The 18,245-nt window shown below is 41.9% G+C and overlaps 1 protein-coding gene across 2 annotated transcripts in view; it reads right to left on the bottom strand.

Moving 5' to 3' along the window:
* The window catches only part of LOC107224901 (pikachurin), an 82,269-nt gene that overhangs the window by 14,361 nt on the left and 49,663 nt on the right, over nt 1-18,245 (bottom strand). For both annotated transcript variants that reach the window (XM_046729851.1, XM_046729852.1), the window contains exons 6-8: nt 11,656-11,857; nt 8,055-8,199; nt 882-1,068 (exon numbers count right to left, since the gene is read on the bottom strand). In XM_046729851.1, the coding sequence (XP_046585807.1) occupies nt 882-1,068; nt 8,055-8,199; nt 11,656-11,857 (534 nt within the window). The remainder of the gene's footprint in view (nt 1-881; nt 1,069-8,054; nt 8,200-11,655; nt 11,858-18,245) is intronic.

Raw genomic sequence — 18,245 nt, 5'->3', positions numbered from 1 at the left:
ATTGCCAAGTTTCCCCGAGTTTCCTCGCAACTTTTTTCAACGTCGTCTCCCCTTCTCTCTGTCCTCTCACCTTTCCCTCTGTACGGGCATCCGTGATCCTATTTTCTTCACTCGTTCATCCGGGGCGACACAATCGCCGTAGGTATGCCGTTCCTCGAAACCCGATGCGACACAATGCGATACGATACCCTTACGGAAAGCTGCGCCCGAAAAAAAGAAGTGTCGGTATTCTTGGAGGTGAGCTTGAAAGCTCAGATTTTTCACCCTGATTCCCGATCGGTACGAAACAAGCCGGTGGTAACCGATAATGTGATTATTCTTTTACGTGCCTTGACGTAAGCTTAGCTTTCGTTCACCCTTTTTGGCTCTCTATACACAAAGCACATTTGACTCGCACGCTGCAAGCTCGCTCGAATGTTTGGAGCCTCTTTATCCCCGAACCTTCGCCCTTGATTCAATTCCAGGATAAGACTGATCGAATTATCAGTCTAAATCGTTCCAAATTTGCCCTGATAGCAGCTTCAAGTATATAGATCGGCAGTTTCGGAGCCTACATTACCGGCATAAATCAGGGAATGGTAATTTATACCTTTTGACGCGCGGTCGCTACGTGAAAGAAGTTGAAAAAATTGATCAAATGATAATCAGATGAAAATATATTTTCTACCGCCTTTCCGTCAATTGTCCAAATTTTTCTTCAGAAAATGATTCCGAAAGGAGGATAATCTCAAGCTCGATGATAATTCTCCTGTGTTTACGAAGGTTTCGTAACTCGATTGAATTTCCTCAATCGGCCGGCACCCACGCCGAAATCTTGTGTGTTCAGGAAAAATGGCAGTAAATATTTTTCGCACGGTAAGGGATGTTGGGCAAGGACTCACCGACGTCGAATCCGTTGGCGGCGTCCCCGAGAGGGGCGAGAGGAAACCGATAATGATGCTCGTTGGCTTCCAAGTGTCGTACGCATCCCCTGAACCCGACGGTAACCGGAAGTCTTTCGAGCCCTGTTGTGTTTCCGGGTCCGCCGACAAACAGGGGCTCCCTGAAGGTGATCCTGGAGAATAATCCCTGCAGGAATAAAAACAGGATTAGGAAAATTCCCCGTGCTTCTGCGTCCCGCCGCCATATTTATTTACGTTATAAGGTTTATTTACGGACGTGTTTGCAGCCTGACGGGTATAACAACCCCCGAGTTTTCCCACCTCCGTTATTATAGACCCAGCGTGTATGCCGCGGGCATCCTGCAGTTGCACACAAGCTACGTAGGTATAACAAGAATAGCAAAAGCTTAAGCGCCGTTTCGCTCCCGTGGGTTATATTCATAATCCTCGGCCTCATCCCCTGCCTTGCCTGCGGAGACATCCTTTTTATTACTCTTGCACAAAACAAGATTCTGCTCGTAGGAATTACAAAGGGGATTCTGGCGGGTGCATAAATGGAACGGCGGGACGACGCCGATAGAATTTTTTGCAAATTTGACTTCTTTTCATTTTGAATCTGTTTGCTTGAAAACTGGGAACGTACGTTGACGAAATTCCAATTTTATCGAAATGAAATACGCCCTCAGTGACGGTTTACTGCTTTCGATCGTGTTTATCGGTGGGACGTAGCTACGTTTTCAATTCAGGTAACTCAGCTAAACCCGCCAGCAGGGACTCAATTGTTCCAGAAGAACGAGAACGAACGGAGAAAGCAAATTTTCAAACTCAAAGTGCTGAAAGATCGATCGTGTTGTTCGTAAAAAGAACGGCAATTACTAATAAAACAATGGAATAACTTTCTCGATTCATTTAAGACGAGTCAATGTTTTCGAGAGGGCAAAAAACGAGAGCTTCTATACATATACAAAGATAAGCGAACTACCAAATGGGGTTGTATATTTTGCAATTTGCATCGCACTAATTATACGTTTTAATTATCCCATATTTACTCGCTATCGCGTTCTACGCAGCTAGCTCACGTATTCGAGGGATGAACAGCGCTAACAACCCTGTATATAACCGTAGTTTAACGCATATAAACAGATACAAAACTTTCCTGCAGAAGCTAATTAAATTCCCTTCGTTAAAGCTTTGACGGATTAAAATTGGGGGACAATAAACCAAGGTTAAACAGGCGCAGCTAATTGGCAAGGTTAACGTATACGTCACCCACGTGGGTATTTCTGACCCCCAAAACGGCGAGGCTTTGAGCTCTGTCACTTTCTCTCTCTCTCGCTTTCTCCGTTTACACCCCATCTCGAGGTGTGATATTTTTTTCGTTTCTACATTTCCAGCTCGCTAACCTCTGTTTGCACTGTCTCGTTCTCAAGACCACTAACTTCCGGTTTTGCGAGAGGGCACTTAGACGGTGACGTATAAGTATATACAAACTTTTATTACCGAACAATTTCCAAGTATCACGAGTCTCGCTGCAGACTGAGAGAGAGAGAGAGAAAAGCGACACGTAAAGATGGCGCTCGCGAGAAGAAGGGGAAAGGAGTCTGAAGTGTAAGTGAAGGAGCTTTAAAGAGCGTTTAGCTCTTAGCGAGGCGTCACCGTCGTCGTCTGCGCGGAATATGGCACGCCGACACTTCATCGGTCAGGATTTGGCGGAAGGATGAAGGGAGGAACGACGAAGAGATGGAGGAAGGAGGCAGAATCCTCTCCGCCGATTTGCCGTTGGTCCGAGGGTCCTAGAGTAATGAATTTTCTCGTCGGAGGCGGCAGGAAAGAGCTGGCAGAGGGTGCGGAGGATCCACGTGTCTCCCCGCAGCTAGACAATCGAGCTTAATTGGAATTTCAAGTTAAAACTGGAAGGGAACGCGGAGGTTTTGAATTAGGCTAGCAATGACGGAGAGGGTGGGGAATGCCTGGCGACGACAGCCGGAAACGCGGGGGAAAAACAACCCCGCAGAAATTGCAGTTATACGCGCCGAAGCATTTACTAATACCTGCGGGAAAGTCGGTCGAGCTTTTAAGAGTATCATTACAGGTACGGCATATAGCTGTATGCGAAAATTGATTCTTCTCCATTGTCAACGTAGTCGACTAGGAAGAAAAATTAGCTGTCGCAGAACCAATTTCGATGTGTATACTTTGAAAGAATGAACTTATTTGTTAATCGGAGTTCGAATGACACCGAAATAAATGTTGGAAACAAGTATTTTTGTCGTAAGGTCATTTCCACACCGATCAGATACCCGATTCATCTTTTTGACGGCTCACATACTTCGACGAACTATTTATTCCTCATCGTGTGAATGATAGGAATTCCGAGAAAAAAAATTTGACAAGTAAGTTATTTGTAAATAGTTAAACTGATTGGTTTTTTCTTTCTTTTTTTTTCTTTTTTTGCAAATCAGAATAATTGATCATCACTACTCACATGATTTTTTGTTTTTAACTATTGTTTTCAACACTATGTTTGAAGGATAAGGAATGGTTCATCGATGGATATACATATAATATATATATATATATATATATATATATATATGTGACATCGAAAGGATGAATTGAGCCATCAGTGCGGAAAAATCCTTACAACAGAAAATTTTTGTTGAAGAATTTTACTTCGCATAATGAACTTTGATTCAAGAAACCAATCAATTTTAAACTATGACGAAGTTGTTAAATTAACTGTCCTTATCCCCTTATCGGCACCAAAGCTGAAGGCGATCCGTGCACGTTCTACCTTTTTCAAGTTGTCAGTAAACACATTTCTAACGTGTTTCCATACCAAACTTTCATCAAATGTATTTCCAAACCTTGTCAACCTGAAGCCCCTGAAGTCCAGAATGTATGTTATTCTCTTTTTTTTTTTTTTTAAATTGAGTTTCACGATAAGGAAAACTCTTGGTCTTGTTACGGAATAGAGGTCGGAGTTGGTATTGACGAGCGGCTGTCAATACGCCTCTATACCCACCCAGGATGTTGTTATGTATTTCTTTGGGTCCGTTTTCGTCGGTGATGAAAAAGCAATATATGCGATGAAGAATGATTAATTGAATGTGTTGAATTGTTGGACTATCGAGTAGCGTAAATGTGTAAACGAAGTGAAATTTTGAACAGATGAAATCAGGATTTGTAATTAGAAGTTGAGTTGGTTGGGCGTAGGGATAGAAGTTGGAATAGATGCGTGTCTGACACAAAGAGTGCGAGTGCAAGAAAGGTGCGAGAATTCAGAGTATTGGGGAATAGAATTATCCGAATAAGGGCAATAAGGAGTGGTGTGAGGCCGGATGCGGATAAGAGGACGGGAAAGAGGCTATAAGATTACTGTAAGGAATCCGGGAGAGTTAATAAGCAGCGAAAAGATGGAGAAGATAAGTGGCGGTACGCCGGACGTAACAGCCTTATTGAATCTACCCTCTTTTTGTTGATTTTTTATTTTTTTTTTTGCAATCTTTTCTATTTTACACTTAACAATGAAATATTGGTGACTAGTTATTACATTTGCAACAAAGATGTGTCAATGAAAACTTTTCAATCCCTCTACCTGCAAGTCCAGTTAACAAAATGCAGACCACCAAAACTTTGGGAACGGCGACATCGTAATTACAATACTCGATGTTCTTGGAATCTGGCACACGAACGGTGTTTCGTCACAAATTCATATCTTCAAAAATTTCTCGATACAGTTTGTCACGCAACTGGATAAAAAGTGCACGGTAACGTCGACTTGAAATTAATCAGTTCGAATCAGGAAGTTGAAAGAAAAACTTCAGAGAAATGCGTTACTACGCAAAATGTGGCATCTGCAGGATGATTATCGTTATAAAAATACGCTATGAAAATATGAGTGAAGAATTTGAAGCCGTGAATAGTTTGTTTGAAGATCGATTTCTGCGATCGGAAAGCTCCTTATTTGTATATATATATATACCAATGTACGGGTATAGAAAGCGAGTCGTACATTATAAGTAAGCACCGTACATTATACATGGTGCATGTAGCCGGTAAAGAGGCCAAGATCAATACCGTTGTCGACAACTCAATAATTCAGCTTCTTTCCCCTCAAAGTTTTCATAGGTGTGTATACACCTCGCCCCCCCCCCCCCCCCCCCCCCCCCCCCAAAAAAAAGTTTCCGGCTTTCGAAAAGGCGTCGTGACGGATGGGGGTTGTTAGGAAGACGGTGAAACAGTGTCGTGGCGTCGGCAGACGGCGCGCATATCAAGTAGGTACAAATTCGACCGGCGCGGCGCCGCTTCTCCTAGTTTCACGCCTGGCAAGGAGTGCCTGTAACGAGCGAGCTTTTCGTTTTAATCATCATCCCGTCGACGCCCTGCAGCCAACGACATGTCTCATGTAATGTAAAACAATGTAGGTACGGGGGGCGACGAGCTTCGCCGTGTCTCGCGCTTTTTTATCACCTCGCGAGGCAAGCAAGGCCAGGAATCTCCGATCCGCAAGCTCTCTCCTCCGCGCATATATATGTATAGGTACGTATAGGTATGCATGCTCCGCGGATACATGGCCTGGATATGTTAGCTAGACATTCTTGCGGCTGAAACGCGACACCCGACACCCAACATCGCCTGTTTCAACGACCCTGTTCTCTTTTTCTTTCCAACTTTTTTCAATCCGAGGTACTACTGTACACACGTTGGATCGATTTTGCAGGAGATGCGAAGATTCCGCGATTTTTTATCCGAAGGGGATCGGTGGCTCGGAATCTGTACAATTTCTTTGAAAAATATGTTAATTCTCTTCAAAAGCTTGATACCTAGCGAAACAAAAATCTAAAACAACAGCACATTCTGTTTATTTTCAGCGTTCGATGAAGCAGCATCGAAACTCTGACCAATCTTTCACACGACCGAAGGTGATGCGAGAAATTCGATCCTGGCATTAAAATTAATTCCTCAAACTCGCCCAAGTTTTCTCTCGAGTTATACGCAGACAATAGATTCAATTTTATTCGCGTATTTCTATAGCAGGCGGGATCGAATGGCTCTTACAATTAGAAGTCTCGATTGAACGACTGCCGCTCGCCACGATGGCAAGAAACTAGTTACGTACGTATGTATGAGCGTATTTATATACTTTGGAACTATATATGTACACACATACGTCAAGAGTGTTATGTGCATACATAACCTCCAGTGTATTGCATGAACTTTAAACTTTGCATAAGAAAAGTCCTGCGCGTCACTCGGCAAGCGCCTCGTCGAATCTCCTTAAAAATACGCTCCATTCCTTCCCAGCGCTTTTTCCTCCAGCCTTTATACTGAAAAGGAATTCCGCACGTAAATTACAATATCGGGAGTGCAGTGTAAAACTAAAACGAAATCTCGCATCCTTCGAAGTGAAAAAGCTCGATCAAAACTACCGTCAAATTAAAACGCGACCGCTGCTCCTTTTGCTGCAAAAGCCCATTTCACCCGATTCTAAGCATAATATTGATTGGCTTCGATTCACTGTTTGCATATTAAACATCGATCCTCACTCGGCGATGAATTCTCCACGCTAGCTCGATCGGAATTGGATAGAGGGAAAAAGTTCGACGTGGAAAGAACTCGGTGTACAATTTTCGTATTTCAGTTTTGCATTTTGCCAGGACTTGGTGTATACATACAGCGCAGAGTGATTGAAAATTTTCAGTGTATTAATGATAAATTCCCACTCCAGTTATCTACCTTTATATGTATAGGTATAACGCCCCGTTTTCCGAGTCAAATTTTTACAACATCGTGTTCACATCAAAGGGGTGGAAAATTATTATTATTGCATGAGTTACACATGTCATCCGCCAGTTTCAGGCAACAGAACGTTACACGGAAGATTATGCTCGGGAAGAGCTCCGGTTGAAAAAAAATTCCACGTCACGGTCACTGCTAATTTCAAGCGATGACTGTCAACGAAGAAAAACGTACCCAGCGGATTAACGTCCATTATCTAGAGTAATTATCTCAGCAGAGAATAAACCGGACAAATACTCAGTAATTCATCAGTGCGCTGATTATACGTCAGACAGGAAAAAAAGAAGAAAAAACAACTAGCTTGGTTCATTGAGATGATTCATAGTGAAACCGAACATCGTTTTTTTCACACCGACAGCAATTACAGACCAGTTTCGAAATTCCGAATTCTCAAATTTTCATCTCCCCTGAAGGGAAAAAGAAAAACGAGGTCTGAGGCGTGATACCGAACTTCAGCTTCCTCGGCTTGGGAAGCAGGATGCAGGGTGGGAATTCGGAGAGTAGGGTGCGATAAGGCTTCGTCCTCTTCGGTTGAACGCCAAGGACTTCCCTCTCGTCCTCCTGCCGGCGGTGCTTTCTTCTCCAATTTTCCAGTACTCCGGTAATTAAGCTAACCATCAAAGGATTTATCACTTTCACCGAGTCAATCCGTCTCACGATAATCACTGCATCCTTCGACCTGCCGTTTTACCTCGAAATTTCGCAACACCGGCGACGGTCAATCGCTCTTTTATAATCCTAATCTATCCACAAAGATCTAATAGAATCGAGTCTTCGCGTCACTTCGGATAACTCGGATTTTTCGGCGTTATCGATAATGTTAGTCAGTTGGAGTGAAAACTATCTAGAAAAAGGTTTGCGTCTTGGCTAATCGAAGTAAAATGCCGGTAAAGGAATTTATATCCAGAACTCTCCTTGCCTATCTACTGAACAAATTCTTAATTGCTTTGAAACAATATCTTGTTTGCACTTTTTTGTTTAAAATGAGTAAATCGGTTTCTTGTTTCAGTAAAACGACTCATTAAGTATTCATGCATCTGCAACAAAGTATTTGTTTCGGAGGACGACCTATACTTTGTTGAATCTGAAAAAGGTATCCGTGAATGAACCAAATTCCTCAAAAAACATACCTTTTTCAAACGAAAAAAGCGGTTCTTCTGCATTTTGCGAAATCAACCAAGGCTTTGTTTACTTTGGACACGTTATCGCTTCATATTTACCGTGATATATTTGGTGAAAATGGTTACTTTGTAATGAATGACTTTTTTCTCAGAGTGTACTTTTCAAACGCTGGCTGCACTTTCCGCGCCGTTTTCCACGTACCGCGATCCTTGCCTTTTTTTCGCCATTCAATTCACGACTGAAACGTACCTTCGATCTCCCCTGCACTCGCCTTCCCCCGTTAAGCTGAATCCAGGCATCCCATCGATGCCTGTAAACTGCCAGGGTGTTCCACTCGTTCAGTTTCACTGTCTCCGACGTCCGAGCGATTCCGACGCCACTCCCACAGTCGAATCTGCAATCATGTGAAACGAACGGATTTGTGATGTGCGAAAATTCATTTCTTGCCTTCATTTACAGATAAGGAATTTAAAAACGATTCAAAAGAATCGAGGAAATCGATAAACCGTCCCAGCTTTCAGTATTCTGTCGTGTTTTCGAACAAAAAACATATACCAAGTAATAAGAACACATACGAAAATTGCCTGAGTGTCGGTATTTTGTAAAAGAAAATTTTTATCAACAAATTCGACTGTTCTTCTGCACCTTACTTGGTTAAGAAACGTCGAAATATTATTTAAAAAAATTTTCTCAAGGATGACAAGCATTTTTTTCTCTTTATCAATGTCTATTTTACTCCATACCCTCATTCCTAATCGAGCGTCTCGATCCCTTCCCAAAAACTCATCATCGAAAGACAAAACAACGAGAGTGGGGGGAGCAAAAACCCACGGCTTTGAACAAACAGGATGAAATCTCGTTCGCTGCGTATTCCGTCTCATTTCAGAGCGAGTCAATTCTGGAAGGTGGAGGAGGTTTGAGGTTTGGCGAGACTTAGTTAGACGGGTTGGTGGATCGTTATCTCGGGAGAGTCGAGTCGTTTCGAAATCTTAATCAGTCAGCAATAGTATAAGTCTCCGTTGTCTGGTGTCATGCCGTCTTTAAGGGTGGCCGTGGTGCGTCATAAGTTGAGAGAAAGCCCGGGAAGAGCCGAGCTGATGGCGTATGGCCCCAATAAGCCAGGGTAGTTGTGCAGGTACCTAGAAGCAAGCTGGGCGTGTGGGCCACCCCTTCTTATGCCTTGTGATACGTGGGCCCTGTGCTTATTTCACCCCACGCCTCGAGCAGCAGTCGTTTCGCGATGGGAGACGTAAGCTAATCTCAATTAGGGTTCATTAATTCTATTTACGACGGAGACACGGAGAAAGGGATAAGGGAAGGGAAGGGAAGGGAAGAAACGCTCCGGGAGAAATGGTCTAGCCACTCCACCTTTCATCCCTCGGTTTTTATCGTCTTCCGGCCATCTGCCAATCCTGGCTTTACAGGCTTGTTGGCGCTGACGGCTAACAACTCGCTGCAGTCGGTGAACCTGCACTTTAACGAGAGATTAGTGCTAATTTCTTGACCCTCGCAGTGCAACTGGAAACTTCTCGGATTCGCGACGCGGCATCTCACGGATGATGATAAGAGCAACGCGGATGAAAAATTAAGGAAGACGGTTTATCTTGCAATGTAAGTCTCTTTGATGCGCCAGAAGCGTACGCAGGTTAATTTATATTTGTCGAATATAGAAATATCAAAGTTGAGAAAGCTTATTTAAGCTATAGATGCGCGAATCATGCCGATTGAAACTCTTCTAGCTGTGATTTAAGGAAACGATTCAGAGAGCTGCGAATTTCTGTTTTTCGGAATCTCACACTGTGGCAACTTTTTTCAATAATTTTGATCAGCGGGAAAAGAATTGTATAAGGATGATTAGGATTATAAAAGTAATTAAATTCTAGTGATTACACTGAAGTACTGAAACAAAGAATAAACATGAATATACTAAAGTTGCATGATTATTTCTGGACCATGTATGTTTTCGTCAAATTAGCAACGAAAATGCAAATTTTATAACTAATTGATATACGTAGGTATATGTATAACCTAGGAATGACTCAATTAAGATATTCTTAGGTTTTCAAATATCAAATCAAACATACCGTACCGAGAATTGCTAGTTTGAACAAATTGAAATTTGGTGTAGTAACATTATTTGGCAAAAATAAAAATAAAAAAATCTAATCAAAATTCTGTGAACGAATCGTAATTTTTCCAAAGATTCCACTGAAGAATCGACGGGTCTACCCAATAAGGAATTGTTCACAAAAAAAAGCATTTCTTTGGCATCTGTAGCAGTTCACCAGCAGCCGCGAACATGTCCAGAATAGTCCAGGAACGCGGTTTGTGGAAAGCCTAGCGTCGAGTTTGGATCCAAAGTGTAAGAGAGTTGATTACGTGAGAAAACAATGAAAATTGAAAGTTGGAAGTTTGCCAGAACTGCTCGCGAGAAACCTAGCCTTGTGACAAAGACAGCCCGGTGGCCTTTCAATGCCTACACAGTAGGTGAAAGGCAAAGGAAGGAGACCCGAAGTATAATCGTAACGTGGCAGTGGATAATGGGCTAAAATTGCGAGTCCAAGTTGTACCTAATTAGCGATAGCAGCGACAGAGCAGTAGAATAGCAAGGTTAGTTCTATGCGCAGATTCCTACATTACCGACACCAGCCAAGAGACAAACCTTTTTCAAGAGTTTCCAACGGTGGGGGATATCCACGTTGTGACTGACTTTATCGATAATGTCGGACAGCCAAATGATCCGATGTTCCATCAAATCAGTCAAAGTGAAAATATCCCTCAGTGTCGAACGTTCTTGAAAAAGGTTTGTGTCTTGGCTAGCGTTAATAATGCAGGAATCTGTGTCCAGAACTCTTTTTGCTATTTGTATCCTGGCATTCAACCTGAAAGGTCAAGCTTGCCAAAAGCTCGAGCTTCTCCAGATGGTAGAAGACTGTGGGGCAACGAACTCAGCCCGAAGTTGCGCAGACAAGTCCCGAATGTTTTTACCATCCGTTTTGTTCCGAGTTTTTTCCGAGATATCTGCAATCCGGAAATAAGCTTGATTTTTTCAACACTGCCAGTGTAAAATGATCGCGCGAGATAAATGAAAATTCGAATATACCTATTCATATATTTGGTTCTCATTGTGAGAATGATCGGTCAAAAGCTACGGCTTACCAAAATTTATACATATAACTGCACATGATTAGTCATTAAATCTTCGAGTCTTGGTAAAGTTAATTCGATTTGATACGCGAAGGAGGATGAATTATGCGGAATTCTGTAGTTGGCCCCAGAAAACACGGAATATGTGGCAAAGGCCAAATCTTAGAATAGGATTTCATCCTCTTCAACATCGATCGTTCGGACAAGGGGCAGACAGACACGCAGTGAGAGAGAGTCTACCGTTCCATGACGCGACTGACTCTGCCTCTTTTTATTCCTGTCGCCGAAACGCGTTACCGGACCCACTCAAGAATTGTGAGTAAACTTTTTACGGCTCGTTCCCAACTTTACGAAAACTTGAAACCCATACGAGGATCCGCCGGCGGACAGGATTCTCCGAAAACTCGACCCTGCAACGCCTAAACAAAATCAGCATCTTCGTTTCTTTCGCTTTGTCTTCTCTACTTCATCCAACTCCTATTGTCGCACGGAAAATTCAGTAACGTCACTTGTCCTGAGAACAAAAGTCTCTACATTTTCGGCGAATTCAAGTCATTGGTGAAAATTTTCAAACCCGTCTCGAATCCTAGTTCCTAAAAAATGGGCTTGGAAACCTAGTGCATATTCTTTATTTTGTGAATGGGGCAATGAAATACCATCCTGGGACCTGATGCTAGATGATTCAAGGTTCGGTTCCGCTTACCTAAACTCCACGAAGCCGTGATGGAGTATCAGGGCCATAAAGTCACCCTGGAGATCGTCCCGCTCCCCGGCCAACAGGAGAACTCCGTCCCAGGCTTCCGGGCGAAACTCGAGTTCCAGCTGAACGTGTTTGTACGCCGCTCTCAGCGCCGGAAATGCGAGCCAACCGGATCCGGTGAAACGAGGAGACCTCACCTCCGATTCTGTGAAATTCAAACCCCCGCATTATGACCCGTTACTTAATCATCGTTACTTAATCATCAGGACATAGGGATAATTGAATGTACGATTCGTTAAATCGGGAAAAGGTTTTTCGCCAATTTTGTGGAGTATTGACGTAATGCACCGCGGTAGGGTGAACGGCTTGTATGTCCTCCGATTGCGAGATGTGATCACATTGGATAATCCTACGGGAGGGAGAGAGATGTTATATTACACGTATAGGTATGTATATGAAACAATTCACCCCAGCTGTGCACCCCGCTTCTTGTAAAAGGTTGTATTCCCTTAAGCTTTAAGCCCTAAGTGGATTATCGAATCACGTGTTCCGGAAGTCCAATTGTTTATGCTGTCCCAAAACCGGAATATAACAGTGGGACGGTACCTTGGATAAAATCCCGGAAAGATGAACAAACCGTTTTCCCGAACTTGAATATTTTTTTCGACTAGCCCTGAAACAAGCATTCCAAAATATACGATATCAATTTTAGGCGGAATTAGGAGGGATAGAGGTACGACTCAGACGGTCTAAAATCATGCTTATTCTTACATTAGGAGTGATTTTAAAGAAAATGAAAACACTTGGAGCAATTTCTGTTTGAGGGATTTATTATTTATAGTTTAAAGACCATTTTAAAATTTTTTCATTGAAATTAATAACAAAATGGCGGCATGGCGCATATAAGTAGCGAACGACTCCGAACTCGAAAGCTTTTGCGGTGGCGCATCTCCTGACACCACCATTCAACTTGTAAACAAATAGGAAAATTTTCTTGAGTTAAAAACATCTTTTCGGAATTGAGCTCGTAGCCCAAATGTTAAAAAAAGAAAATTTCAAATATTTACGATAATGAACAAAAAATTGTTTAAAAAAATTTTGGGACTGAAATTCAAAATCCTAGCCACGAGCTTGAATCGATAAACAAGTTTTAAACATTGTTTCAAAATTTTAAATTGATTCGATAAGAATTGACCGAGGAATCTGCGCCACCGGATTGAAAACGTGGTCGTTCGCTACTTTTACGAGTCGTGCCGGCATTTTGTTATTGATTTCGATGAAAAAATTCTGAAATGTTCTTGAAACTATGAATAATAAAGATCTCAAACTCAAATTTCTCTGAATATTTTGATTTTCTTTAAAAAACAAAACCTCCTTAAAATAAGTATGATTTTGGACCGTTCAAGCTCTACCCCCCCTTAATGCACACAGACAGTGGGAACGACTTTCTCCAAAAATTTCATTCAAAAAAAGGATATGATAAAAGGTATCTGCAGCAGACGATTAAGCGAGAATCCATTCGTGACCTCGAATCCCATACGTGAGACGAAGCGTTGTTTCATCCGACAGGACGTGTGGCAGGGTTTGAGGTGAACCAGGGAACGAACGAAGGTAAAGCGCCGCATTATAAAAAGATTGATTCGTGAACCGTGAGTCGACGTCGTAAGAAAGCCGGGGTGTATCCGGCAGGGGTGGAAATATAGGGGAGCGGGCGGGGTGGGGGTGGGGGGCTGATAAAAAAGAAAAACTGACAAGGGAGCCGGGAAACACAACGAGGTAAAAAAAAAAAAAAATTAAACAAAAAAGGACAAGGGTAAAAAATTGCCGATCCTAAGCCGCGCAGATGGCAACCGAAACTAAATTCGGAGGATCCGTATCAATCACGACGGGAAATATGCCGCGACTTCGAAGGGGAAACGCGATGTTTCGCGTGTTACCGAGACGGCGATAAATGAGCTCCGGCAATGAGTCGGAAGCCCTTTTATCCCGTGCATCCCCCCTTCATCCCCGCTACGCAAAAACGCTGCATTGCCTCGTGAATGAAGCCTGCAGCGTCCTGCTTATTTTCTCTGTTACCTCGTTCGTTCTTTAACTTATTTTTTTATTTCTCTGTTCAGAGTGACTCCACTGATTTTTATTTATTAATTTATTTTTTTTCTACTTCTTGACTACGCACATGAAAGTATGAAATTAAATTGTTCGGATAAAATTTGCGCTTGTACTTTCACTTTTTTCTTTTCTCAAAAAAAAAAATTAAAATATCTGAAACGTTCAAAATTCGCCCCCTGATATTTCCTCGAACTGTTCAACCTACGCGATGCACGCCAGAGGTCTTCGAAATTCTTTCGCCAACGATCAGCATGCGCCGCGAAATGAATTTCGAGAGTGGAAATCAAGCTTCCGGGAGTTTGATTAATGGAGTTAGTTGTCGGGCCCTTGTACTAGTATAATTACAGGCTTTTCCAAAGAATTCAAATTATCTATCGTATTGATTGCCCTCGAGGCAGCGCGTAGTTGCAGACTTTGCGCGGGGTTTTGCACGATGGTAACCGGCGAGCTAGTATATATGACTATGTGCCATACCTACACGTACTCTTACATACAGGTATGTACATACATATATAGGCTAATCCATAGGGAAATTCCTGACTCCATTAAGCCGCCTCAGCTGCTCCTCCCCTCCGTTCGATTCACCTGGTTGTATATGTATATATATATCTATACACACCAATTTTCCCATTCTATACAGGCACAGACGCACACGCGTGACGAGTAATAAAATCGTTACCGGGGGAGAAATTTGGTGGCAGCGGTAGCCGTCGAGCTATCAAAATTGAACAAAAAAACATGAAACCAGCACGAAATTCATTCACCCGGAAATTGGTGCGATTCACTCTAGGATCATATCGAAAATTGAAATTCATCGATCAAACTCGAGAAATTACACTGACGCGTGAAATTTTTTCACTAACCTAAACCGGCGAATTATCGAAGCTGTTTAAACGATTTCGAGGATTTCCTGAGTTCGTATAGCAGCGGAGCTTTTTGGAAAACCGTCGCGTGGCGGTTCAATATACATACACCTAGGAAAGTTTCTCCCTTGCAATTAATTGTCGAATTTATGGCGAGTTCGTGCAGCCGCGCGTTTTACTCGGTCGAAAAGACGCCTTGGAGTACGAAACGCGGACGGCGGTTATCCGACGTTGGGGCGAGGTTAAAATTCCGAATTTTAAAAGTTCCGAAAGAGCGAAATTACGAATTTTTTCGCGGCGAAAGTTAAAGTAATAAAATCTAACTTTGACGAAACATTAAATTTTCGAATTGTCCAAAACCCGACGCTCAAAAGTTCCGGAAACGCAAAGTTCCCAAAGGACAAAATCCCGAAAAAGCGTAACTCCGAAAAGTCGAAGTTTCGAAAGTGCGAAAATGACAAACTTTAAAAATCTGAAAAATTTCTAATAATCGACGATATTTCAGTTCCGTGAACTTCTGGAATTTCGCTCTATCGGAACTTTACTCAATCGTAACTTGAATTTCTGGAATCTAGCATTTCGGAAATTTGAGCCGTCGGATTTTCAACCATTCGAAGCTTTGTCGTTTCTTCAAGGTTTGATTTCTTGACTTCAACTTTCGCCACCAAATACCTCGGAATTAAGCACTTTCGTAACTTTTCAAATTCGGAACATCAAACCCGCCCCCCGACATCCTCGATCCTCGCGTGCCGAATGCAGGAGGTCCTGCAGCGGCGGAATCGTTTATGGTAATAACGAAGCCGAGGCGTGTGCAGCATTACACGCATCATTTACTACCCGCAATACACGAAACACGGTTTGTCAGAGCTTGCAAGCGTCGCGCCGCTTCGTGTGGTTCGAATCTATCGATTCTATGCGACGGTGCGAGTGCGGAGAAATGGGTTTTCGGTGCCGACTGGCGAAGGAGGAACACGCCATTTGCTCGTTTCACTTTGAGTGTTCTGAAAACATTTGGAGACCCGCGCTTTGACGATGCCCGGGCCAATTTCTTGCCGAGTTTGTAATCAGTCTGATTTAGGGGTGAATGGCCACCCTTGCCGTCCGAGTAAAAAATTGTGGCAAACGAAGAAAGCATTGAAAAAATCAATATCGATACGAGCAGGAATGAAACAACATCCCCGACACGTGAAGGGGATGAATCCTAAGAAATTCGAATGACACTACATAAGAAAATTTTCATCGGCTGTTTAGTTGGTAAAAAATTTTAGCAAAATGAGTATTGCTGCAACACCGCTCATATTATTGGAATCATAAGAAAATGTCATGTAAGGAATTACTTGCTGTGCGATTAAAGTTGTCAATGCAACATTTCCTGCTGATTAGGAAGCAAAATCAATTTCTTTCGTTTGCTACGTTTTGTTGACAAGATCTTGTCATCCGTTTATTGTTGCACGAAATTTAAACCATCGCAATAGTTATGAGAAAATACAGTAGAAGTGAAGTTGGAAATATACTTCTTCACTGCGATAAGAAGTGAAAATGGTTAAAGACTGTGTAGTAAATTGCGGAACTCGAATGGCAGAAGCAGGCGAAAAAAACATTAAGAGCAAATAATTTAGTTACACCTTTCTGCTGGAAAAACTGCAACAACAGCCTTTGGAAGCGATACCGGGGGGGGAATAACGGTTTTTGGAAAGGAAGGTCCGAAGTAGGTTGTTGAGAGGAGACGTCGGTGAACTTCTTGAGATTCACGTAAAATTTTAAACGCCAATAAAGTCTGAAGAAACGAACTTTTCCTGTCTGTTCACAATCAGTGTACGTTCATGGATGTTTGTACGAGTAACGTCTACAAAAATTAAGGTGTTTAAATAGCTCCTTGCGCAACTCTTTACCTCATAAAAGTAAGAAACAATTTCATAATGTTTTACAATTTGCAATTGACAATATCGGCATGAATTTTCAATCGAAAAAAATTTGACAATCAGTTTTAAAGTTTAATTTCAGAAATAATTCATAGATATTAAACTCCAATGTATCTGTCATATTTGTTTCGCAGTTTCAACTCTTTTTCAAAAAGTAGTGACGTGATTTGATGGCTAATCATTCGAGTGGAAAATGGTTAGCAACTTTTGTTCTTCACGTTGCAGAGTTAACTCTGGATATTGTTTGAAGACTGGCAGATACGCCTGAGGAGAATTTTCTCATAACCTAGTCTTATTATAGCAGTTTAGCTAGCCTTTTGAAGTGTAATGCATAATCGGGTAAAAGTCACGAGCCGTGGGGCTAGTCAAAGTAAAAGCGGTTGCGGTGAAGGCAGACATCGTTTATCGAATACCTTTGACCTTCTTTTTCTACGAGAATTCAAGAGGTATAAGAAACCAAAAGAGTCTGAGCTGTCACGGAGAAAATAAAAACACTACCACTTATCGAAATTTTGATTCGAGCCGACCTTAAACCGAATTTCAAGAATTTTGACTTTTAAAATTGTACCCCACAATTTTCGCATCTCTAGCTTAGATCACATCAAACTATAACTTCGCGTATCTGAATAGCGTGAAAACATTTTTTTTCTTCTTCTAATCGGCCAATTTTCGATCAACTTTTTAAATACCAGAGAAGTGATAACATCCGCAATTCAATTGTTTTCTATTATCGTGGAGCGACGAGAAAGAAGCTTTGTCAATGGAAACGAATTTCTTCTCACAATTGGAGTAAATTTTCTCTTTTCTTATCGATTCTACTCGATAAGGGGAAATTTCTCGTGCCTGATGGAATTCGACTTTATTGCTGGGCGTATCGGAATTTCGTCTCCGAGCTGCTTATTTTCGACGTGACGTCATTACGCCATTTACGATTATTTTACCGCGTAGATTATTAAAGGAGGAAAAGTGGCGGCGGCGGGGGAGAAATTTGGCACGGTGGGTTGTCAGGCGACGAATTCCACTGCGAAAGCAGCTTGCGATGCGAGGATGCCGCTTATGCCGAGGCTCGCAATGTTATACAGCGCGTAACTGGGTCACCGAAAATGACACATTACTGGGTACACCATTATATTCACCTCCACTCCCTGCCCGTTTCTCTCTTTTTTTTTCTTCCTCTTTAAAGGTAGAAAAATAAAAAAGTAACGAGAAAACCGCTCAACGGTTTAAATAAATTATGAAGCTTTTTTACCCTCCAGTTAATTTTTACACACTGCAGTATATGTCTGGAGAAAATAAATTTAAGAAATGTATTGCTGTTTTTAGGAAATAACTGCAATGTAAGAAAATTGTGGGAGTCATAGGCGGCATATTGCCGAATTGAGATCTCAATTTTAAAACAAAAACATTGAATGCTGTTTCTCGTAAACAAATTTCTACCCTATCTATTCCTACTAGAACCGTAAATTTTTCATTATCGTTCTTCTCGGTGACATTTTCGACGAAACCTTACATTCATTGTTTATTCACAAGAGAGTTTTTTGTTAACACAGAGAAAAAGAATTGCCCGTTTTTACTTTTTCTTTGTTTTTTTCTTTTATCCATTCAACGTAATTGAAAAAGCGGGGGATTTCGAGGTTCACCCTTAATTAAATGAATGCATGAAATATTATGTTTATACTCGGTAATTATATGATTTTGT

The sequence above is a fragment of the Neodiprion lecontei genome, chromosome 1 (genome assembly GCF_021901455.1).
Source record: "Neodiprion lecontei isolate iyNeoLeco1 chromosome 1, iyNeoLeco1.1, whole genome shotgun sequence".
In the NCBI taxonomy this organism is placed as follows: domain Eukaryota; kingdom Metazoa; phylum Arthropoda; class Insecta; order Hymenoptera; family Diprionidae; genus Neodiprion; species Neodiprion lecontei.
The sequence above is the reverse complement of the archived record's forward strand: the minus strand, read 5'-3'. Positions and strand labels throughout refer to the sequence as shown.